Source organism: Prunus persica, chromosome G1, assembly GCF_000346465.2.
Source record: "Prunus persica cultivar Lovell chromosome G1, Prunus_persica_NCBIv2, whole genome shotgun sequence".
Classification (NCBI taxonomy): Eukaryota; Viridiplantae; Streptophyta; class Magnoliopsida; order Rosales; family Rosaceae; genus Prunus; species Prunus persica.
This window is the reverse complement of record NC_034009.1, coordinates 45,485,363-45,511,663: the sequence shown is the minus strand read 5'-3', so window position 1 is coordinate 45,511,663 and position 26,301 is coordinate 45,485,363. Positions and strand designations below refer to the sequence as shown.

The following is a 26,301-nucleotide window of genomic DNA, read 5'->3' as shown; positions in this document are numbered from 1 at the left end:
TATAATGTTGCAATAGAACCGGCAACACCGCATTGGAGCTCTGACTAATTCATTTGACTCATTTGTGATTTTCTTCTGTCTTCTCGCTCCCAGCTCCTCTCAATCTTAACTTGGACAACCATAGTTACGAATCTAAGAACTTTTTCAAGGTGGTTGACATGTTTAATAAACAATACCCTTAAAAATTAAAGATATTATGAAATAAATATCATTACAATCTAGAATTGTCCACTGCAAATAAATATCGCGATGATAATTTTACCGTGATATTTTTCATAAATGAGACATGTTATTGATCCCAAGGCAATACCTAACCTTTTAGAGCCTCAAATTAGTATAATAAAATAATAATAATATACCAAATATGTAAGTATGACTCTAAAAATTAGTTTAAATACCCTTTATTTGTATGTGACTTATTTATTCTAAGTTTTAGTGTTACAGTTTCACACTTTTGATAAGGAAAGGCAACATGGACATTTTTCACTTTTTAGAAAGCAGCAACATTTTGGGATTTAAAGTGATGCATTATGAAGGAGGGCTCTATATGAAACGGCCTCTTATGAATTTTAAGGGCTGGTTTGGTACACCGTATTAGACTCTGGATAGGAGTAAATAGTCTATGTCAGGTGTTTGGTGTCAACTTGTATTATTTAATTACTCGACTATTTTATACGGGTTGAGCTTTTAATATTCTCCTTACTTGACTAACTAATACAACCCACACACCCCGGTTTAGATAATATACGCTTAATTATAAGGCTAGGGAAAAAGAACACGTGTTTAACGAAAAAAAAATCAGACGCTCTTTTCATCTTCTTCTACCTAGGGTTGTTCTCTGCTATCTTCTCCATAGGTTATTTTCTTCACTCTTCTCCAGGTATCCATCTCTCACTCTCTCTCTTTTTCATACTCTCTCCAATATGCTTTATATATTTCAAATTTTTAGTGGAAATTATTTGAATTTTTCTTTTTTGGCATTTTTTTCAATTGAATGTTTTCTTTGTATGTGATATAGTGATTCGACGTTGTGGGAATATTTAGATTGTTGGTATTAAACAGAGTATTGCCAGTTTTCGTCAAACAACTGTGCTAGTGTTGGTAGTTTAGTTGAATACATACATACCTGACGACTAGGAGAGCAAAATTACAAAATTAAAATTGTATGAACCTGAATTCTAGGAACCATTTTTTTTTCTTTGTCAATTGCTATTAGAAAAGCAAAGATGGACTTGTCTATTAATGACCAAATTAAGGCACTACGGCTAATTTTGGAGAAAGTAAGTGATGAAAAAACATTCCTGACATTGGATGGTGCTATGAGAAAAGCATTTGTTCTTCTCTTACTTGGGGCGAGGGAGTTGTGATTCACTCTTTGATGTAGTTTGGTTTATGAACAACTTTCTCTTTTGCTTTTGTCACCTTAATATGTGATCACTTTGAATTATACATTATTTGGTACTGTTTTTATTAACGTATGCGAGTATGTTGGAATTTTTATGAGATACTATAATTATGATAATGGGTTATATGAAAAAAATCTTGGCAAAAACAATTGAAAAACAAATCTTGTCATATGAATCTTACCAAAAAAAAAATTTGTGCCATTTGAATCTCAATTTCCATTAAAATTATCAAAGATTTTTTTTCAATTTTTTTATTTATAAATAGTCTGATATGATGTTATCCGAAACATCACCAAACACAGTATAACTTAGTCAGATTATTTATCCGGAACAGCACCAAACGCTTTATAATATTATGAATAAATAGTCAGTACTCTCCGGAACAAATTAATATCATCCGACGAAAATTAGTCAGTACAGTCCGACGTACCAAACGAGCCGTAAGTATTTTGGAGAAAATAATTAGAGATGTTATATTCTCACACGCGTTCGCATGTGTGATGAATTTTCAAGCGTAACACGTGGACAACACATATTTGGTGACGTGGAGCACGTGTATGAAACATTGACTTTAGGGTTTAGAGTTTAGACCCACGTCAAATCCTAAGACCCTAAATTCTAAAGGAAGTTGAGGTTCCACCCCAAAACCAATGGGAGGAGTACCCCCAACTCCTTATAAACCCTTGGTAGGTTTTTCAACTTTCCAATTTGGGACATTTTCACCTTCACATTTTCACACGCGCCAGCATGTGTGTCAAAATTTTCAAATGTAACACGTGGACAACTCATATTGGGTAATGTGGACACGTTGGCTGTTGGGCTTTCACACGTGGGCAAACCCACTTTAATACCACGAAGGAAGTTGCAAATCATCTCATAATTAATTTTTCATCTCTCACTTATTTGTTAAATTCTAATCAATGAGGCAATGGGAAATTTGAACTTTTCCTTAATCGATTGTGAATTAAACCCCATTTTAATTCTCCCTATTATGATGACATAGTTATGACATATCCTCAGGGCTTCCACAAACAATGAGTGACATCTAGCAACATGTCTCGGTTATCCAAACCAGTGTAGAATGTGATGGCGAACCTATTCAGTTGCAATTACAATGTAATGCAATCATTCTCTAACGCAATGTTCGTGGTTACATCATTAGCGCATGGAAAACATGTCAAGCCCCTAATGTGAACTCCAATCTTATATGACTCATACAAGTATGATTGGAATTACCATTCTCATTCATAACTAGTGCTTCGGCCAAAGACTCTTGAATCATATCATCACAGTATTCTCCCTTTTTACTGAGGGTAGAGATCCCTTGTTGTACACTTACCTGTCTCCATGGATTGACCATTAGCCTCGACTATACCATATGATCATACCCTTAAGGAGCAGAACGCTTTAGTATGATCGAAGGTCCACGACCCTTCCACAAGACAACTGTTGTGACTCAAGTCGAGGACTAATTTACATTATTGTAACTATGAAAATCTTATTTCACATGTAGGTAAAACTTCCATACAAGATCTTCAGTTGATCGCGTTAAGTGAATTCATTATCTAGCGAACACTCATACACTTATCTTAGTGTCTTTACACAAATGACTTGAGATCAGTCATCCTCCAAATTGAGCAGATACAGTGTATATTGGTCTTTGTGGATTTTCAATGCCAATTGACAATCCTATGACCAGGAACTCTTCAGGGTGTGAGGTTATAGGGAAAAGTCTCATGGACCTAACTTCTTTAGGTAGATAACTTCTTTTGGGGATTTGTTTTGCAAGGTTTGGGGTCAGACTGTCAATTTTTCTAAGTCTGTTGTCCTTTGCTCCCCAACACTTGCAAGGAGCTTGCCAAGGAAATAAGTGCTATATGTGGTTTACCATTGACTAATAATCTGGGAAAATACCTAAGTATGCATATTCTGCATCACCGTGTGAACAAGTCTACATTAGTAAAATGAATGCTTGATGTTCCCAAATAGGTTTATTTTCTCTTAGGATAATGAATACTTAATTCAATTCATAGTCTGTCAATTTCCCCTTGCTTTTTCTTTCATTTTTCTGAACTTCGATTGCATATGGCAGTTTGTTCCACTTTTAGTATTGTATCATACCGACACCATACTAGATGTATGCATCTTCATTGTCATTTGTAGTGCATTTTTTGAGCAGCCGGCTGATGTTAGACAAAAACTAGTAAGATTATGCTTAATTAGAGAGTGCAAAAGTATTATTATTACAATACCAAAACTAGCAAGGTAATACAAGACATTCATTCATATTACGCCAAAACTAAACTATGAAATTAGAGAATAACATGAAAACAAATTTGTTTACTTTTCATAGAAACAATAATGAGTGTTATTTTTTGTTCAATACAATAAGATCAAAAGGCATTCTGACAAAAATGAAAAGTACAAATAAGACATCATAACTGCATAAACAAACACAATCTTTCCATTAGCAGGCTAGCTGCAGTAACCTTGACGGGTTCCTTAAAATATGTTAGGTGTTTCAGCCAAACGGAGAATCGATGAGGAAGAATTTGTTTCTGAATCGGTACCATGCAAATCGATGAGGAAGAATATATTAGCTTCCCTACTTGAACATAAATGTGTTGTGCAAATCAGTTTAATAACAAAACATGCACTTTTGTTTTTTTGTTTTTGTTACTGCCATAAGATAAACAAACTAATTACACAAAACTTTCATTCTCAAAATAACCCATCTGTCAATACAACCACAAAAATATGAAATTTTGTATTTTCATCTTTGAATATCAATTAGGCAGTCTTCACACGAGGTAGAATTGATATTGGTCTTTTGATAATAAAATTCCTTTTTTTTTCTTCTTTTTCAGAATCATACTTCATTAAAACCGGGAAAGGAACAACAAGGGAGAAGCCCAAACGAGAAATTTTCGTATTTTTCGAGTACACAATGTGACTGGTGTATTATCCAATACACAAGGAACATGTGAAAATATTTTATTTTTATATCCTATGTGTATTGAACAATATTTCCATATGTTCTATGTGTACTGGATGGTACATTAGCCACATGGTGTACCCGCAACATGCAAAAGTTACTCCAAAAACAGATACATATGAGACAGATTTAACTAGACGGATAATAAAAAAGTAAATTTAGGTTTTAGCCATAAAAAAACTTTCACTTTTGGAAAAAGCCAAAGCTTTTTCAAAAAAGACAGAAAAACCTCTCGACTTTCAAATCAAAGACATGCAAATGTAAAGGATTCATTAAGAAATCCAAAAATAAATAAGGGCAATTTTGTCCATTTTGACTTCTTTTAAAAAATTTCTCTCTCCTTTGGGTTTTTCCAAAGTCTCCCTAAAAAAAACTCTTTCTTAGTAAGATGAAAAAAAGTGTATATAAAATTAAGTTCTTTTATTTATTTTTATTTTTTTGAAAGTAAAGGACTTAAACATCCTTAGTACTAGCAATTAATAGGAAAAAACAAACAAACAAAAAGAAGCACATCGTTTGACAAATGTCCAAAGAAATCAAGATTGCAATTTCTCTCTGTTTCCCTTTCCTTCTTCTTCAGGTATCTTCGTCATACTTCTCTGAAGATGTTGGTTAACATGGTATCAGCGCCCTCAATGCTTCTCTCTGTTTCTTTCTCTCAATTTCAATTCTAGGGTTTTCTCTCTGCTTCATCATGGGTTCTTTTTCCTCCATCAGCATTGTTGGCTTGCTCAGTATGGTTACCATTCGTCTTGGTGACAACAATTTCTTGAAATGGACTCATCAACTCCAATGCTAATTGTTCATCCACAACACTCGATTGATTAGTCCGAACAAATGTGTCATGGCTCCGTCCTGCTCCATCATCCGGCCGTGCGTCATGGCTTCGTCCTGCCTTATTATCAGTTCCCCAAAAAAATCCAGATATGGTTCCACTGCTAATTGTTCGTGTATAACACTGCCCCTGAAAAATGCATCATCAACTCCCCCTAAAAAATCCCGATTTGTTTCCAAATCATACAAATAAGAATCCAGATTATCCATATTTTCCTTCATGACTTTGTCCCATTCTAGATGAACCCTGTCTTCTTCGCTCTCACAAAATCAACATCACGAGGCCTTACAAGAATCGATACGTGGTCACCGCCTTCCAAACGGAGCACATCGTCTGACAATTGTCCCTGCCAAATGCCATCCGGGTGTGCAAAGCAGTCTGATTCCTCACATCTCTAGCCTCCACATCGTAGAATATCGGCACAGTCGGTTACAACAATCTGAAGACACTAGTGTAATGTGAATCAGTTAGACAGCTGTATACAGTGTAATAGTGCCATAGCTTAAAAGACTAAGAAATACAGAAATCAAAATTGCAATTTCTCTCTATTTCTCTCTCTTTCTTTCCTTCTTCTTCAGGTCTCTTCCTCATACTTCTCTGAATATGTTGGTATCAGCGCCCTCAGTGGTTTAAACATAATCAAACGATCCTATCCTCCTCCTCTTTGATTTTCTTCCCTTGTTCTCTCTGTTTCTTGAAATGGAGTCATCAACTCCCCCTGAAAAATCCCCATTTGTTTCCAAATCATACAAATGAGGATCCGGATTATCCATATTTTCCTTCATGACTTTGTCCCATTCTAGATGAACCCCTGTCTTCTTCACTCTCACAAAATCAACATCATGAGGCCTTACAAGAATGGAGACTCGGTCCCCGCCTTGCAAACAGAGCACATCGTTTGACAATTGTCCCTGCCAAAGATAATGGTCTTCTGGTTCCTTCGACAATTGTCCAGGACAAAGATAATGGTCCTCAGGTCTCCACCTACGCAAATGGTCTTCATGTTCACTGTAATTTTTTAAGGAGGCAAATGCTATCTTGGTGTGCAATGCAGTTTGTTTGGTAAGATTTCTAACGATAATGCCAATAGGACCTTCAGAATCTACAAGTTTTGGCCTGTCTGAAGAGTAAACGAAGCATATAGTCAACCCTTTTAAATCACAACCCATGATTATTTGAGGAACTTCAAAGAAGACGATATTGTCCACATCATCGTCCAACTCGAACCACTCAGGAATATCATAAATTCCATTCAAATAAATTCCACCAAATCCGCAAGAAGTCCATCTCTGCACACCAGAAGCAATACATTCTTATAAATGCATGCATATATCATTACATGGGCAGTCAGATTGTGTGTGTGTGTGTGTGTGTGAGAGAGAGAGAGGGAGAGAGAGACCTGTAGGATGTTGTTCCTAAAATCCGCAGTGAGATTGGTGCAGCCTTCCATATGAATCCTTGTCATGGAGTTTAATGACTTATCCAAGCCTGGAACCTCAGTGAGTTTGAACGAATCACTTAGATACAATTCTCTCATATTCCTCATTTTTGAAAAATCTGGAATTGTTTCCAATTCTGGGCAGTAAATTGCTTCCAGAACATACAAATTCGTTGGTAAATCAGGGATTGCAAGAAGTTTTCTGCATGCAGTTAAACACAAGACCTTGAGCTTCGAAAGACCAGCGAGGCTTGGCAGGCTACGAAAATCATTGCCTCCAAGAAGCAGATCTTCTAAGGAAATTAGGCTACATAGATCCTTAGGGAAATCATCCTCAGTTGACAACCTGCAGCCTGCAAGACATAACTCTATTAAAGAGTTTAAGCCATGTAACAAAGGGGGTAAAAGATGGAATTTCAAAATTCTCACCAGATAGAGATAAAATTCTCAACTTCTTCAATTTTACTATGGAAGATGGAATTTGTCTGATCCATGTGTCATCTGCTTCCAAAATTGTCAATGATACCATGTCCCCTAAGCCATCAGCCAAGTTATGAAAACTTGAACAACCATTCAGTATAAGAGTTTCAATAGACTTGGATTTATAGAGATTCAGTGGGAGATCCTTTAGCATGTAGCAGCCTTGAAGATTTACCAAAGAAAGTCTTCCAAGATCTCCGATAGATGAGTGAACCTTAGACAAGTGCGGACAATCTTTCAATATCAACTTCTTCAGATTTGGGAATTTTGAGAAGTCCGGTGATTTTCTTATGTCATAATCATATTCGACATGAATGATGTCATCATCATTGACCAGATTTTGAGATGAGCGTCGTTCATACGCACAAAGATGGTAATCAATCATATTTTCGTTCATAAATTTGTCCCATACCAAATTAACACCTGTTTTCTTCACCTTCACCCATTTGTCCACTATTATTTCAATCAAGACTTTATCACCGTCTTGCAATTTGAGCTCGTCATTTGATAACTGTCCCTGCCAAAGATAATAACCCTGATAATTGGAAACGGGTATGATCCTGGCTTCAAGCTCAATACCCTTGGTCATGTTTTTAATGCTAATGTGAAAACCAAGACCGTACCGTTCTGAAGAGGAAGAGAAACCGAAGGACAAAGTTAACCCTTTCAAATTACGACCATCACTTTGAGGCACAGTGAAATACACAATATCATCGTCATGGACACAGTCGAACCAATCAGGAATATCATTTCCACTGAGAAAAATGCCACCATATCCGCAAGAAGTCCATCCCTATACCATGTAGAGCCAAATTTCTATAAGGAATACGTTCTTATGCATGCATGTGTACATGTGCGTTGTATGTGATAGAAAGATAAAGATGTATGTGTGTGTTTGAGAGAGAGAGAAAAGGATTGACCTGTAGGATGTTGTCCCTAAAATCGGCAGTCAGATTGGTGCAGCCTTCCATATGAATCCTTTTCATGGAGTTTAATGACTTATCCAAGCCTGGAACCTCAGTGAGTTTGAACGAATCACTTAGATACAATTCTCTCATATTCCACATTTTTGAAAAATCTGGAATTGTTTCCAATTCTGGGCACTCATTTGCTTTCAGAACATACAAATTGGTCGGTAAATCTGGGATTGCACGAAGGTTTTTGCATGCATTTACACACAAGACTTTGAGCTTTGAAAGACCAGCGAGACTTGGTAGGCTACAAAAGACATTGTCTCCAAGAAGCAGATCTTCTAAGGAAATTAGGCTACATAGATCCTTAGGGATTGCATCCTCAGTTAACCAGCAGCCTGCAAGACATAATAACTCTATTAAAGAGTTGAAGGCATGTAACGAAAGGGGTAAAAGATGGAATTTCAAAATTCTCACCAGATAGAGATAAAATTCTCAACTTCTTCAATTTTACTATGGAAGATGGAATTTGTCTGATGCCTGTCTTATCTGCTTCCAAAATTGTCAATGATACCATGTCCCCTACGCCATCGGCCAAGTTTTGAAATCTTGAACAACCATTCAGTAGAAGAGTTTCAATAGACTTGGATTTATAGAAATTCAGTGGGAGATCCTCTAGATCGGTGCAGCCTTCAAGATTTACCAAAGAAAGTCTTCCAAGATCCCCGATGGATGAGTGAACCTTATACAAGTACTCACGACCTTTCAATATCAACTTCTCGAGATTTGGGAATTTTGAAAAGTCTGGTGATTTTCTTATGTGATTATCATCTTCGACATGAATGATGTCATCATTGTTGACCAGATTTTGATATGGGCGTCGTTCATACGCACAAAGGTGGTAATCAATCATATTTTCGTTCATAAATTTGTCCCATACCAGACTAACACCTGTTTTCTTCACCTTCACCCATTTATATTCAGGTATTATTTCAATCAAGACTTTATCACCGTCTTGCAATTTGAGCTCGTCATTTGATAACAGTCCCTGCCAAAGATAATAACCTTTGAGCTCGTCATTTGAACTCGTCATTTGAGTTCGAAAATCGGGTATGATTCTGGCGTCAAGCTCAGTACCGTTGGTCATGTTTTTAATGCTAATACGATAACCGTAGAATGAGACTGAAGAGAGAACGAAGGACAAAGTTAATCCTTTCAAAATACGACCAACACTTTGAGGCACAGTGAAATACACAATATCATCGTCATGGACATAGTCGAACCAATCAGGAATATCATTTCCACTGAGAAAAATGCCACCATATCCGCAAGAAGTCCATCCCTATACCATATAGAGCCAAATTTCTATAAGAAATACATTCTTATGCATGCATGTGTACATGTGCGTTGTATGCGATAGAAAGAGAAAGATGTAATGTGTGTTTGAGAGAGAGAGAGAGAAGGATTGACCTGTAGGATGTTCTTCCTAAAATCGGGAGTCAAATTAGTGCAGTTTCCAATATGAATTATTGTCATGGAGTTTAATGACTTATCTAGGCCTGGAATCTCAGTGAGTTTGCCCGAATCACCTAGATACAATTCTCTTATATTTGACATTTCTGAAAAATCTGGCATTTTTTCCAATGCAATGCAGCCACCTGCTCGTAACACTTTCAAATTCGTTGGTAAATCTGTGATTACACGAAGATTTTTGCACTGATCTAAAGACAAATCTTGAAGCTGTGAAAGACGACTGAGGCTTGTTAGGCTGCAAAAATCATTTCCTGCAAGATCTAAATTTTCTAAGGATATTAGGCTACCGAGATCCTTGGGGAATGCATCATCAGTTAAACTCCAGTTTGCAAGAGCTAATTCCCTTAAAGAGCTTAAACTTTGCAACAAAGGAGGCAAAAGATTTGTTGATGGCGACCCTTTCACATCACATAAAGATAAAACTTTCAGTTTCTTCAATTTTAATATGGAAGATGGTATTTGTCTTATGGCTGTCTCATCCGCTTTCAGAGTTGTCAATGATACCATGTCCCCTAAGCCCTCAGCCAACTTTTCAAAACTTGAACAACCATTAAGTAGAAGAGTTTCAATAGACTTGGATTTACCGAAATTCAGTGGGAGATCCTTTAGCATGTAGCAGTCTTCAAGATTTACCAAAGAAAGTCTTCCAAGATCCCCGATGGATGAGTGAACCTCAGACAAACTCCAACAGGATTGCAATATCAATTCCTCGAGATTTGGGAGTTTTGAAAAGTCTGGTGATTTTGTTAGCTCAATGCAATAACTGAGATTAAGGATTTTCAAATTCTCATGCACCTGTTACACAAAAACAAAATTAGAATGGAAATTAAAATCCAAAAGGAAGGTCTCAGACATAGAAATTAAACCAAAATGAAGAGAAGGTGAACTATAATATATGTATAGAACCAGAAGGAAAGAACCAACGGCAACTAGGTTGAGATTATTATACCTTGCAATCCTTCCAAACTATTTTGAGTTTGCTATGCTGCAGGTCTAAAGCAACTAGTTTTGGTTGCATAGGAAAGTCATCTGGTATGGACTCTAAAGGAAAATAATGCCAGCACAACCATATTAACTTTTTGGGAAAATCTTTGTACTCTCCAGTGAGCTCTACTCCGCTGAGGTGGAGTAACCTCAGTTTTTTCATGTTGGTAAATGCTTGTGCACTGAATCTAGTCAAATCTAGATCCAAATCTAGAGCAACTCCTTCAATTTTTTTAGTTCCCTGTTAACAAAAGATACCGAGTTAGAAAAATGATTTACAATCATGAAAAATCCATGTATGTGTTTGCAATCAAAGCTTTATTTACAAACTGAGCTTTGATCATAATGGATATAATATAAGAAATGACAACAGGGTCTAACAAAGTGAAAAATGGTCTAAACTTGTAGACTAAGTTCTCAGGTTCAAATGGCACCTTGGTAGTGTGGATGTGTGAGACTCTTTTACTTTGATTTAGACTATCGCTTGTACTAAACAAAAAAATAAAGACATGGAAAGACATTTTAATTTATTATAGACATGGGATACATATGCTTCTCTTGCATGACGCATTCTAAAACTTTACTGAGAAAGTACTTACAGATTCATCGCTCAATACATCTGTTATGTCTTCATGTTTCCACAATCTACTAAATTTTTCACGGTGACCCTGGGCATTTTCATAAATAATCTCTCTTCCCATGTCTCGAAGCAAATCATGCATCATCAGCTTGTTTTCCTCACTAACAGTTACAAGGCACCGTTCAATGAGGACACTGATTCCTATCGGTTGAGCAAAGCCACATCCCTTTAATATTTGTGCTACATAGTCCTTGTCCATTCCTATAAAGAAACAAGATATATCAAGGAATATCTCTTTCTTTTCCTGATCAGGTAGCCCGTCAAAGCTTATTCTGAGTATTTTTTGAATATCTCCATCAGGACTTCTTTCCAATTTCTCCAAATGGCTTTCCCACTCCGCTGTGCGTCTTTTAATCAGAAAAGACCCTACAACTTCAAGTGCTAGAGGCAAGCCTTGACAGTAACGAATTACACGTTTTGAGAGGTCAAGATATTCTTGATTAGGATAACCACTTTCAAAGGCATGCCAACCAAAGAGCTCTAGAGCTTCTTTTTCATCCATTTCTTGAGCCATATATATGGCATCCACTCCAACTTGCTCTAGCAAATGTTGATTTCTTGTTGTTATAACAATTCTACTTCCAGGACCAAACCAATCACGAGCTCTAGCTATTGCTTTTAGTTGTTGTAGATCATCTGCATCGTCAATTATGACAAGTGCTCTTTTACAGCAAAGTCTTTCTCTTATCATATCGATCCCTTTAGCAACAGAGCCAACCTTTATGCCCTGGCTTTTCAAGATATCATTTAGAAGTTGTTCTTGTAAACCAACCAGACCAGTAATGGGTTGGTGTGCAAATACTTCCCTGACGTTTGCAAGGAAACTTCTACCTTCAAAGCTACCTTCAAATTTGTTATAAATGGCTTTGGCAAGCGTTGTTTTGCCAATGCCGCCCATCCCCCAAATACCAATCATGCGAACAACATCCTTAGAACCTGAATTTTCAATATCAATCATGCGAACAACATCGTTCAGCCGAGAAGTAATTCCAACAAGGTGTTCGATGTCTAATTGGTATTTGCTGTACAACTGCTTATTAACCTCCCCAAGAATTTTCTTGATAAACTTTGCTTCATGCCTGGGAATTAAACACAGAATCCCTAACTTAATAATTTAGAATTAAGATATAATTAACAATTAAGATTGGGATTTAACATCAAATGTTAAATGGATCTTACATTATCAAGTAAGACATGATTGTCAAGTAAGGAGATGATAATCCAAGGAACAAGAAATTAGTAATTACCCATTGTCAGCATTTTTAAGATCTTCCCCACACAAATCTGCAGCTTGAGTGAGAGCATTTCTCCACCGCTGTACCTTTTCTTTCTCATGTTTACCTTCACAGATGTCCGCTTTATGTTTCTTAAATGCCTGCTCAAACCTACCAGTTTGTTTCCGGACATCTGAAGCATCAACATTATAGAACAATGGAATAACCTTTTGCCCCAATCTTTCTCTACACTCCATGATCTTCACCAGCTCATCAAGACACCAACTGGAATCGGCATACCGCTTTGAGAAGACAATTATCGAGATCATGGACCCGTGGATTGCCTGCTCCAGTTGGGTTTTTATAAATTCCGCTCTTTCTAGCTCGTTGTCGTCAAGAAAGGCGCGGATCCCGGCATCAGATAACGCGGCGTGGAGGTGGCCTGTGAAGCCCTTGCGTGTGTCTTCACCTCTAAAGCTCAAAAACACTTGGTACTTCCAAGTTCTTGAGGAGGGGGCTTCAATGGATGTCCTGTCACCCATTAATTGTACTACAGAGAACGCTTGTACGGTGAACGCTTGAGCTGAAGGAGTTGTTTCGTAGTTATTTTAGCTTGGCAGGGGTCGGTGTGCTGCAGCAGAGATGAATACATTATTGAAAGAAATGCCTATAGTCAAGTCAAGGTCCACGAACACCTCATGGACGCGGATAGAGGCAGACACAGCGTGGAACTACATTGGAAAGAGCTCCGGCCTTGTACACGTGAGTTGATTCCGTTTTGAATGCTCCAAAATGCCATGTGTTTTTTTTATTATAATTTTTTATGCGAGAAAGGAATTAGTAGAACTACGAATCATTCCATGTGCAACAAACTACAAGGTTAAATTGAATCCATAACTTATTAATTTACAATATTTACTTTTTTAATACTTTTTTCGTTTGCCCATAACGGCCGTCGAATTGAACCCAAAGAAGAACAATAACAAGAACAAACCCAATCCCAATGGCAATAGCAATAAGCTATCTCAAATCCAAGACCCATTTGCTCCTCTCTCTTTCCCAAGATCCCTGGAACTCAGGTCTTTCTCTATATCTCTCTTTCCCTCTCCAGTGATGATTTTCTTTCCCTAACTTTTGTTTTTTTTTTTTTAACTAGTGATATTAATGGTTAAACCAATAATCTAAAAATGGTTGATCACGTGTTTATCAACTCAGAATTGATGTAGCACACAATTAGTCCAAGGTAAAGTTTCTAATGTTTTCAAAAAGAAAAAAAACAGTTTCCAATATCAGCTAACACGAATTTCAGGCTAATCAGGAAAAAAAAAATTTATTATGTCTACAGTGTTTCTATCCTTTGCAAAGGTTTGCAAGTCATCCTTGTAGCAGAAATATAAAAATAGAAACAGATGTACCTTTCCCTACTCGGTAGTTCCTTACTGGGTCCGTTTGCAGAAGTTGAGAGGGGAAGGGAAGGTCTGGGAGGGTAAAGAAGGGAGGGAATAGGAGGAGTAGAGGGATGGAAAGTCACTGACACCGAAAGAGAACGATGGTTGAAACCTTTTTTTTTCTTCCTCTAGTTGTACGTAGATTGGTTTATGGGTTTTTAAAATGCAATAAAATATTGCATAACACACCGCACGTATCATGAATCATGCTTCATGACGAGGACAACTGATCAGATAATAATAGTCATTTGGTGTTGGAGTGGCCCATTTATTTATTAAATCACTTTGCGAGGTTGCTTATTGATAAGAGAAATGCTAGCAAACCTTCTCTCTAACTTTCTTTTTTGGGCCTTCTCCTTTCTCCTCAGAACAAGTGTCATTTTCCTTACACTTAAAACAATGTCATTAATGCATCACACAAATTAGTTTTTGTTTTCCAAGTTTACCCTTTAAAAATGTATTGGCTTTTATACTTTTTTCAATTTATTCAAATTTTGTTACAACTTCTTTAGCACATTATTAAAAATTAAATAAGAAAAACGTCATTTTTTAGAATTTTAAAAAAAAAATTTGATACATGACATTGTTATCATCTTTTAAAAAAAAAACAAAAAACAAAACACACATTCTCTTTGGAAAAAAAAAAATTTAAAAACTTCAGTTTTTATTTTCTTATTTAATTTTTTAACAAGGTGATAAGAAAGTTGTAAAAAAATTAGCTTGTTATTAAAATAAATTAATACATTTAATAAGGGTAAACTTGGAAAACAAAAATTAGTTTGTATGATGCATTAATGACATTGTTTTAAGTGTAAAGAAAGTGATACTTGTCATGAGAAGAAGAGAGAAGGTCCAAAAAAAAAAGGTTAGAGAGAAGGTTGCTAGCACTCCCCTATTTATAATAGTAGTCATTTGGAGTTGGAATGTCCCATTTTTTAGGGTTAAATACTTTTTAGTCATTGAGTTTTACACGAAAATTCATTTTAGTCATTAAGAAAAAATTTAGCCAAATTAGTTATTGTATTTTCCAAGTTTACAGTTTATAGACATTCTGTTATCTTTCATAAGTGTAACTTTTATTTTTATTTTTTTAAGAAGCACCTTGAGTCTTCCACTTAACGGAAGATAATAGAATATCTATAAATTGTATACTTTTGGGAAACACAATGACTAATTTGGCTAATCTTTGTTCTGAGTGATGAAATTAAATTTTCGTATCAAATTCATTGGGAAACACAATGAATTTTTGTAAATTAAATTAAATTGACTTACGTACAAGTAGTGGCGACGACAATATCATATTATTATTGTCTCATCTCTGATCTATTAACGAGTCTTTACTTAGTTAGGATTTTGATTCCTTATTTCATTAGAATTGTGGTTACTTACCAAATATTATTTAGTTCTATTGTAATAGAGATTTACTTCATATTGTAATTTAGATATATTTCCTATTTTATTTAGGATTAACACATTTTGTACTTGTATAAATACTTTCATATTGGAGAAGAATAAAAATATGAGAAAATATGAGCATATCTGAGCATAATTGAATATTATCCCTACTTTGTTTGACATGGTATCAGAGCCTAGTTGATTGACTGGGCCTGAATTGGGCCTTTACTCTTACCCAGTATGTGGTGTCACATGTTAGGCTTGAATCTTTACCCTTACCCGATACGTGGTGGTCACGTGTTAGCTTGAATGTTTAACTCCGATGTGGACTTGGCTCCATGTGTGGCCCACTATATGGTGATTCCACGTGAGGGGGCGTGTTGAAGAATAAAATCCCACATCAGGAACTTCACAAAATAAAATACAAGATATAATGAATAGTTCCACTATTAATATCACTGATCCCTATTGTGATAAAACCTCACACCTACTGGGCTTTGTACGTGGTTAAGTTGGGGATAATATTGGTGTTGTTAGTAAGGCAGTAGATAAGGCAGAATCAAAGGCAAATGGCAAGTCCATAACAACAATAACGACAATGACCACATCAACAGAAAGCGAAGCAAGCAAAGGCAACGTCAACGAATGTGACCACAACGGAAACACACCAGCAAAGGCATGAACAACAATACTGGCACCATAATAGGCATGAGCAACAATACTGGTACCCACAACAGAAATACAAGGCACTGGCACCAGTAAGAGCAACAAGGCAGGGACATAATAGGCATCATCAACAATAATCAACACTAACCCCAGCAATAGTCATAATAGGCAGGAACAATAACATTGTCCCCAGCAAGAGACATAACAGGGATGAGCAACGGTACTGGCACCAGCAAAGGACATAGTAGTCAGCAGCAATAACAATGACAAATACTTCCATTATCGTATAGATAACTTATCCTCACTCCCCCTCTCCCCTTAAAGAGAAGGGGTCGTCGGAACCATAAGAGAAGTGACACTTAAGAAATAGAAGTTGACTGATGCTCAGATATATAAGAATAAGCTATGGCAGATAGGTAGCTAAATTGCAGCGGAATAGATGAGCAGCGGTGTCACTCCCCCTAAAATTCGATAATGTATAAGAGTCGAGATTTGAAGAAAGCAACACCGAAAAATAAAGTTGCAGCACCGGAATAAAGTTGCATCTATCTCCCCATCAAATCTCACACTGGTAAAGGGTGGAGATTTGGAAGAAGAGAAATTGAAATAATAATAAAGAGACTCAAACAGGTCAGTCTCGTGGCAGAAACAAATGCAAGAGGGGAAGGTGGTAGCATACAGCTATCCCATGAAGAAAAAATTTCAAAAAAGGAGAATAGTAAGGGAGGAAACCCAGTAAATCATTGAAAGAGACAAAGACAAAGATAAGGTGCTCAAACGGGAATTAGAGCAAAGGACACCAAAAAAAGGAAACCCTTCATGTGTGGAATAGGAATAAATAGAGTGCCCATAAAAGGGAAGCAATATTATACAAGAGAGCTGTGAAAGCGAGAGATAATGCAGTGAGAGAACAACAAAATGGAAAAGCTTGGTAAAAGAAAGATGAGAAATAGAGAGGACCTAAAAAGAGTTCGATTGCATAGCAGGGGAAACCACATCGATAGATCAAAGAGGAAGAAACTAAATATATTTAAAAAGTAAAGCATGGGAAATTGCATGTGACAATTGTAAAAAGAAACTAGTGGAAGAAAGTTAGGTGCTAGAATCGAAAAAAAGAGAGAATAATGCTGTGATTGAAGGAAAATAATGACAAAGAAAGGTGTATGTGAGGAAATAGACAGACAGAGAAAGGGATGAATATTGGAAAGAGGCCAAAGGTAGAAAGAAATAAGCAAAAGGGTAAAAGGGAAGGAGATAGAAAAATAAATAATAAACACCCAACGGGAAAGGCTAGAGTGACAAAGATGGAGAGATGACGTGGGGAAAGAATACAACAAACACCAGCCATTGGACATAGACAAACAAAAGAGATAAACATAAATAAAAGATAACTAAATAAAGCAAAGAGAGAAACAGAGAAAGGGTGCTCAAAACTGAGAAGCGGAAAGGCAACTCAAGAGAACAGCTGAAGAAGATAGAGACCGGCAGAACAGGCAAAGGAAAGGCTCGGCAAGCGGTGATGAGGCTCACGGAGTAAAGGGACCTTTTATGAAGTTTCAAAGATAAAGAAGTTGGGACATCAAGAAAGACCATCTGGCATACAAAGATGAAAAATAAAAATTTTGGAGCAGTAGCAAAGAAGCATGTGAAGACTAGGTGCGGTGAAAACACATATGAGAGGATTGAACAAAAGAAGATGACTATACAAGATGAAGACCCATGATGGGTTAGGAATGAGGAGTGCCAACGACTCTCAATTTGGCAGAAGTTGACAGGACCAGCCCCGAATTCCTCAAAACCAGAGATGAATCCTGTGAAAATTCCGACATCACATCGATGCCGGGTCCACTTACAAAAGACCGAGACTTTCTATCAAAATTTTGGCAAAGTCTCCCCTGTAAATTGAACAATTCCCAAAAATTTCAACATGCATAAAACACATTTAATATCCCCAACCGGCAGCATGCACAAGATAATTTCATGCAATTCACAAAATCGGCCTCTGGCCTTCAAATAATCCGTAACCAAACCACCAACAAAGTCCTTAAGCCAAATAATACCTTAAACAAGGCAAATAATAAATTCAAACACACTTATGAATGCCAAATACAGTTCACATCATCTAACTTTCCCAATTATCCAATATGCGAGGTTTTAACCTCCTAACACAATCACAAATAGTGTAAGGTCTCGGCCTAAATCGTACATCAATCCACAACGAGCTTTATGCTTGTTTTGACCAGAACACATTTACACAGTCCTCCCTCAGCCACAAGGGAGTATGAATAATTATTTAGTCGCATCTAGTTTCCAACCGAATTTCAGGATCCATGACCAAGTTAGAACCAATCTCCAAACACAACATAAATAAAATTTAGTCTGCGGCTGCACTTGGGTGGGACCTCAGGCTACCTACGTACCCTTATTGAGAGATCAAGCCACATGTAGTTCTTTCACAAAATCCTGATTCCGATAATGTACAAACCATTACAACAATACAAAAATAATACATTCTAGAATTTATTCCTTTTCCTTTTAATTTAAATCACAACACACCGAACATAATTCTTTTAGGCATCACTCTTTCCCCAATATAGTAAAATAATCCCTTTTTCTTCCCCTTGTTATTGTCTCACACGCCGGAAAATCCAACTCCACGTGTGAGACCATCAAATCACATATCTTTCCCATACGCCGGAAATTCCAACGCCACGTATGGGAAGTATGTGCTTTTACATAATGAAATCATATGACTCTCCACCATAAACCATAATATTCAATTCCCGATTTCCCCCAAAAGTCATTCAATACTTAATCACAATTAACTTGACCTTTTATATAACTCATCGTCAAATCAAATCAAATTCCAGATTAAGTGTTACTATTATGACTATATTCGAATTTCTCAATCCTTGTTTCCAAAATATCTTTATACCTTTATAAATATATATAAATATATGTATATTAATTTTCAATATTGCATAAACCTCAACCACAATATAGCATCAGATATTCCCCCAAATTTAGAACAATAAATTAATATCCTAATCCCACATAATCAACATAACTCAACTAACGCTCAAGACCTGTCACTAGGGTCATTTTAATCCTCATAGGAAGGTAAAACTACCTCGGAAGACTCACGGTCAACCAAGAGTCAAACTACCTGTCACATTCCGAGATCGGCTCCGTCGTAGCACGATATTGTCTATTTTGGGCCCCTCTCTCTGCCCTCACGATTTTGTTTCTGGGAACTCATGAGCAACTTCCCAGTGGGTCACCCATCCTGGGATTGCTCTAGCCCCAACTGGCTTAACTTCAGAGTTCCCATGACTCCAAAGCCAGTGAGCTCTCAAAAGGCCTCGTGCTAGATGGCGCAGGTATGTACATATAAGGTACATCACCCCCTCTCCGTTGGTCAATGTGGAATGTTACAATCCACCCCCCTTAACGGCCCGACGTCCTCGTCGGCACACCCCTACCACACTGCAGAGTGGCTCAGATACCAAATTGTCACATCCCAGGATCAGCTCCGCCGTAGCATGATATTGTCCGCTTTGGGCCCCCCTCTCTGCCCTCACAGTTTTGTTTTTGAGAACTCACGAGCAACTTCCCAGTGGGTCACCCATCCTGGGATTACTCTAGCCCCAACTCGCTTAACTTCGGAGTTCCCATGACTCTGAAGCCAGTGAGATTCTAAAAGGCCTCGTGCTAAATAGAAGTAGGCATGTACATATAAGGCACATCACCCCATCTCCGTTGGTCGATGTGGAATGTGTCAGTCAATTTTTCTAAGTCTATTGTCCATTGCTCCCCCAACACTTGCAAGGAGCTTGCCAAGGAAATAAGTGCTATATGTGGCTCACCATTGACTAATACTCTGGGAAAATGCCTACGTATGCATATTCTGCATCACCGTGTGAACAAGTCTACATTAGTAAAATGAATACCTGATGTTCCCAAATTGGTTTATTATCTCTTTTTTTTTTTTTTTTTGTTTTGTTTTGGTCATAAGGTTTATTTTCTCTTAGTAATGAATACTTAATCCAATTCGTAGTCTGTCAATTTCCCCTTACTTTTTCTTTCATTTTTCTAAACTTCGATTGCATTTCATATATACCAAAACTAAACTATGAAATCAGATAATAACAGCAAAACAAATTTATGTCCTTTTCATAGAAACAATAACATATTTTGCGACGAGATCCTTAGGTTGTCACGAGTGTGTAGGATTTTGCAGATCTTAATTCGGACGTCGTTTGACTATCGAATGGATACCGCCTATTGCGCGTTATCCAGGTTTGATAGGTTGAGGCCGTTGGATGGTCTTGAATTTATTATATGTTAATTTAGGCATTTCTAGGATCATGTAGGAATTCACGGATCGTGAATCGGAGCCCTGGATGTTCCAATTTAATAACTTAAAGTTTATGTTCTATAATAATCGTCAGATCATGCGATCGTGAGCGATCCGACAGTCCGATCTAGACCAAACTTACAGGACGAGTGTCCTATACCTTATAGAACCCATAGGAACTTTTGGATCGGAATTTGGAGGTCGTGGCCCCTGTGGGCCCATTTGACCAAGTTTGAGTAGTTTGACCCTTGGTTAACCGTGAGACTTCCGAGGTAATTTTACTTTCTTAGGAGGATTATAATGACCCTAGTGACAGGTCTTAAGCGTTGTTGAGCTATGTTGACTAGGTTGAGATTTTTAAAGTATTTATTATCATTGTAGGAAACTTTTAGATATTATTTTAATAATGAAATTTATGAAATTTATGTTTATGTGAATGATCGTTGGTCTAGAAATAATATTTTTTTTCTTGATTAAATTACGTTGCAGTCTACTATAAACTGGTATCATTAAAGTGGGAATACCTCTAGTATTAGTTTAGATAAGTGAGAGTATGTCAATTTGAAGTGCTATACGCACTACCCTAAGTACCACCCTGTGATTGTTAGGTCCCACATGGCGTAGGTTATCCGGCGTGCGGACAGACCCCATACGTGGTATTTGTAGTACCGGCGTATGGGGAGATTATGTGATAATATGTGAGGTCGCACGTGGCGTAGGTTATCCTGCGTGTTGACAGACCTCATACGTGGCGTTGGTAGTACCAGCGTATGAGGAGATTATGTGAATAACTGATAGATGAATAAAGGTATTGTATGTGCTTGAAATCGGGTTTTAGTGGAAAGAACTACGTGTGGCTTGATCCTTTAGTAAAGGTACGTAGACAGCCTAGGATAGTGCCTAGGTGCAGCCGCTGGCTAAACTTTACTTGAGTATTATTTGGTATAGTGCGGACCTTGTCGTTAGTCCTGCTATTTGGGTAAGAACGAAGTGTGATTGAATTTATTGTTTACCTTGTCTAAGGTATGAATTGATGTGATAGCGTGCTTGATGGTTTGTTGCGAATTATCGATAGGCTGAAGACCATTTATGTGAATTGCATGTTATTACATTGTGCATGCTGCCAGTTGGGTGATATAAAATGTGTTTTGTGCAGGTTGAATTTTTGGGCAATGTTCAATTTACAAGGCGGACTCTGTCGAAATTTCGATAAAAAAGTCTCGTGCCCTTATTCCTTTTCGGGAAAAAATGTTATAGTTTTAGAAGTGGGTCCGACATCGGGGTGATGTTGGTAATTTCCACAGGATTCGTCTCAGGTTTCGAAAAATTCGGAGCGGGTCTTGTCAGCTTGCCAAGGAAATAAGTGCTATATGTGGTTCACCATCGACTAATACTCTGGGAAAATGCCTAGGTATGCATATTCTGCATCACCGTGTGAACAAGTTTACATTAGTAAAATGAATACCTGATGTTCCCAAATAGGTTTATTTTCTCTTAGTAATGAATACTTAATTCAATTCGTAGTCTGTCAATTTCCCCTTGCTTTTTCTTTCATTTTTCTAAACTTCGATTGCGTATGGCAGTTTGTTCCACTTTTAGTATTGTATCATGCCGACACCATACTAGATGCATGTGCATATTCATTGTTATTTGTAGTGTATTTTTTGAGCAGCCGGCTGATGTTAGACAAAAACTAGCAAAAGTATTATTACAATACTAAAACTAGCAAAGTCATACAAGACATTCATTCATATAACACCAAAACTAAACTATGAAATTAGAGAATAACAGCAAAACAAATTTATTTCCTTTTCATAGAAACAATAATGATTGTTCTTTTTGTTCAATACAAGAAGATCAAAAGGCATTCTGATAAAAATGAAAAGTACAAATAAGACATCATAACTGCATAAACAAACACAATCTTGCCATTAGCATTCTAGCTACAGTAAGCTTGAGGGGTTTCTTAAAATATGTTAGGTGTTTCAGCCAAACGGAGAATCGACGGCCCAAATTATTCACTCCCTGCAGCCTTCGTTCATAAAGGAAAATTGGTGAATGATGGAAAGATGATTACTAAGCCAATTTCTATCAATGAGCAACTAGCAAATTTCTATCAATCGATGCGGAAGAATTTGTTTCTGAATTGGTTCCATGCAAACTAACGCCCATTATTAGCTTCCCTACTTGAACATAAATGTGTTGAGCAAATCAATTTAATCACAAAACATGCACTTTTTTTTTTGGGTTACTGCCATAAGGTAATCAAACAAATTACACAAACTTTCATTCTCAAAATAACCCATCTGTCGATACAACCACAAAATATGAATTTTGTTTTTTCTTCTTCAAATATCAATTAGACAGAGTCTTCACACGAGGTAGAATTGATATTGGTCTTTTAATAATAAAATTCATTTATTTATTTATTTTTCAGAATCATACTTCATTAAAACCATGAAAGGAAGGAACAAGGGGATACACAACGTGGTTGGTGTATCATCTAATACACATGAGACATGTGAAAATATTTTATTTTCATATCCTATGTGTATTGGACAATATTACCATATGTTCTATGTGTATTGGATGGTACATTAGCCATGTGGTGTACCTAACAATCACTCAACAGAGAACCAGACCTGTCAGGTGACAACAATGCTTCTTGCTTCCAAGATTATTGTGGCTGTCTCTTTTTACTGAACAAAGTAAGAAACTTTTTTGGTGAAAGAACAAAAAAAATATTAAAAAATAACCAAAAGATGAATGGAACCAGAAAGGAGTAAGCAATAGTTACCTACTGCTTACACCATCAGTCAAAATAAAAGCTCACAGAAATCTCCACCCACCTCATCCCTGAAAACCCATCTCAGCAAACTGAGAAGAAACAAAGCTCAATATTCTATTTTGAATTTTCCAGTGAGATGCCAAGAATGCAAAAAACAGTTGAACCCTGCGTCTCACAAATGTTCCTTTGTTTATATATATATATATATATATATATATATATGTGTGTGTGTGTGTTTTAAGGCTCGGGCTACCTTAAACCTTTGGTTGGTGAACTGCAGCCCATGCATGAAGGAGAGAAATTTGTTTTTAATACGTGACATACGGTACGGAGTTCACTGTATGTCAATTATTATGAACGATTGTATTGTACAGAATACAAATACTTCATAATGTGATTAAATTAATGTAATCTTGCTAAAATTACTCCTTTTTTTTTAATGTGTTTTAGATAGTTAAAGAAGAAGATATTTAAAAAGATTGTATGTGAGTTGGAAATGATGGGTAAACGCAAATCGCATGACCTTAGAACCCTAACTACCTTACCTAGTTTTTTATTCGTTTTGGTTTCAGTTTCTTTCATGTTTCAACTACTCTACAACTTGGAAGTTGGAGCTGAAAACAAAAACAAATAACACATCAGCAATAATATTATCATGTTATCATATAGGGTAGTGCCACTGCCATGTGGTGCAAGACTAGTCCACCCATTTTGATTAAAGGGCCGGCTAACAGCCCCAGCCCCAGCTATATATAATATATGCATACACGTATCTATATGCACATAGCATGTTACATTATTACATTTTAGTTTTTACAAATTAGCACACAAACTTTCAGAAGAAGAAGAAAAATCAAATTCAAAGCCAAGAATTTAATTCAAAATTAAGGGCCCGTTTGGTAATGATTTCGAAGAATATTTTTTGAGGATAAAAACGAGAACACAAATTTGCTTTTTAAGAATTCGAAAATGTGTCTAGTAGATTAATTAAAAAAAAGATTTAGAGAATAAAAATAGTGAAAACGTGTCTAGTAGGACAATTTGAGAATAATAATATGTGAGTTATTTTTCAAATATATTTTTTCCTAATTTATATCCTACAAAATATATATTTTTTAAATTTTGATATTTTAAAAGCTAAAATTATTACAAACAATGAAAAATGTATAATTTGAGAATAATAATGTATAATAAAAATAAAAATAATAATTTAATTTTAGAAAACCCTAGATAATAAAATTCCAGTATCTTTAGTTTAAAATAAATATTTAAAAATAAATATGAAATTGAATAATATATGATGGTTTTATCATTAAATTAATGTACACGCAAAATAAAATAATGAAGTGGAACGAAAAAACTAAAAATTTGAAGGAAAAAAAATTAAAAATTAAAAAACTAGACCAAAAAAAAAAAAAGCAATCATACCAATACACTGGGTAGGAAATGCAACATGCAAAAGTTACTCCAAAAATAGGTACATACGAGACAAATTTAACTAAACAGAATAAAAGGGATATTTACTATTATACCCAATATAGGAGCCACAATTATAAATGCCCTACATGAAATGGACTTTAGAAACACACCCAAAGCCTATGTATAACATAACAAAGAGACATTTAACTTCTTATAAATTACAAAACTGCCATCAATTTCTTAAAACAAGCCCAATCCCAAAACCTCATAAAAAAATCCAAAATACTCAATAGGGTATCAAAGTAATTTAATAATCAAACTTAAATTTAATAGGGCCAACTGTCATTTTTTAGGTTTTTTTTGGGTTTGTTTATAGAAATTCAATGATGTAGAGTTTATTTATATTATTAGTGCTAAGAATGAGCATATGACTAAATATCTCATAATAAAATCTCTTTCTTCATATGAAGAAAAAAAGTGTATATGGAAAAACTTTATAAAATTAAGTTCTTTTTTGAAGGAAAAAGAAAAGTGTCCTTTAAAACTTTATAAAACCATTAGAATCATATAGAGCAGATATCGCACCGTGAAACTAACATCAAATATCAATTAGGAGCAGATAAAAAACCATGGCCCCAATTGGAATAACCATTGGAAAGAAACCACACCTGTTTCACATAGAAATCTTGCGAGCCCAGGATGCAAGTGGGCTCACATACGTCTTCCTCTTGCTGCAAAAACACCCCATATTGGTCCTCTTAACAATTTTTTTCCCTCTCGTAGGACTTGAGCATCCTTCCTTATTAGCAATTAATAGAAAAAAAAAACAAACAAACAAAAAGAAGCACCAGATCAGACTTGACAAACAAAAAGAAGTTTGTAGTATTCTTGATGATAACAAAAGAAGAATTAATTTTCGAAACAAGTTCCGAATGGATACAAGGGCGAAAGGCTCATCTTCCAATTCATACAAATCAAGTTCCGAATGGATATTTCCCTTCATAAGTTTGTCCCATTCTAGATGAACCCCTATCCTTTTAACCATCACAAAATCAACTAGAGGCCTTACAAGATTAGATACGTGGTCACCACAGAAATGTCCCTGCCAAAGAAATCAAGACTACAATTTCTCTCTGTATCAACGCCCTCAGTGCTTCTCTCTGTTTCTTTCTCTCAATTTCAATTCTAGCTTCATCATGGCTATCCTCCATCAAGATTGTTGGCTTGCTCAGTATGGTTACCATTCGTCTCAGTGACAACAATTTCTTGAAATGGACTCATCAACTCCCCCTCAAAAATCCCCTTTTGTTTCCCAATCATACAAATGAGGATCCGGATTATCCATATTTTCGTTCATGACTTTGTCCCATTCTAGATGAACCCCTGTCTTCTTCACTCTCACAAAACCAACATCATCAGGCCTTACAAGAATGGAGACTCGGTCCCCGCCTTGCAAACGGAGCACATCGTTTGACAATTGTCCCTGCCAAAGATAATAGTCTTCAGGTTCTTCAGGTTCACCGGAATCGTCTTCAGATTCTTCAGGTTCACTGGAAGATTTTAAGGAGGCAAATGCTATCTTGGTGTGCAAAGCAGTTTGTTTGGTAAGATTTCTAACGATAATGCCAATAAGACCTTGAGAATCTTCAAGTTCGAGATAACGCCAATAAGAACTTGTCGAGAATCTTGAGTAAACGAAGCATATAGTTAACCCTTTTAAATCACGACCCATGATTCTTTGAGGAACTTCGAATAAGACGATATTGTCCACATCACTGACCAACTCGAACCA

General features: G+C 36.4%; 2 protein-coding genes across 4 annotated transcripts; both read right to left on the bottom strand.

Annotated features, from left to right (window-relative positions):
* On the bottom strand, positions 4,803-13,191 carry LOC18792036 (TMV resistance protein N). Of its 3 annotated transcripts, none has more exons than XM_020554218.1 (9): positions 12,470-13,187; positions 11,182-12,301; positions 10,548-10,823; positions 9,536-10,393; positions 8,543-9,407; positions 8,075-8,463; positions 7,104-7,947; positions 6,636-7,027; positions 4,803-6,525 (listed from the first exon to the last, which is right to left on the bottom strand). In XM_020554218.1, the coding sequence occupies exons 1-9, from the start codon at positions 12,976-12,978 to the stop codon at positions 5,866-5,868; spliced, it is 5,913 nt and encodes a 1,970-aa protein (XP_020409807.1). In that variant the 5' UTR covers positions 12,979-13,187; the 3' UTR covers positions 4,803-5,865. The 3 variants fall into 3 exon arrangements, with proteins under 3 accessions (XP_020409807.1, XP_020409809.1, XP_020409808.1); XM_020554220.1 differs by having other exon boundaries at positions 6,636-7,042; positions 8,543-8,807; positions 10,271-10,393; positions 12,470-13,186; XM_020554219.1 differs by lacking the exon at positions 4,803-6,525 and having other exon boundaries at positions 6,876-7,020; positions 12,470-13,191.
* LOC109947674 lies at positions 25,368-26,301 on the bottom strand (the record flags this gene model as incomplete). Its single annotated transcript, XM_020558389.1, has 1 exon — positions 25,368-26,301. A coding segment is annotated over one exon (501 nt), but the record flags the coding sequence as incomplete, so codon positions are not given.

What these genes read in the sequence shown, in the direction of transcription:
- LOC18792036 (XM_020554218.1), bottom strand. Translation starts at nt 12,978, where the DNA reads ATGGGTGACAGGACATCCATTGAAGCCCCCTCCTCAAGAACTTGGAAG. An exon ending in GAGAATTTTATCTCTATCTG is followed by an intron (nt 8,464 to 8,542) that starts GTGAGAATTTTG and finishes TATGTCTTGCAG; the next exon opens with GCTGCTGGTTAACTGAGGAT. An exon ending in TTAGGGACAACATCCTACAG is followed by an intron (nt 7,948 to 8,074) that starts GTCAATCCTTTT and finishes TACATGGTATAG; the next exon opens with GGATGGACTTCTTGCGGATA.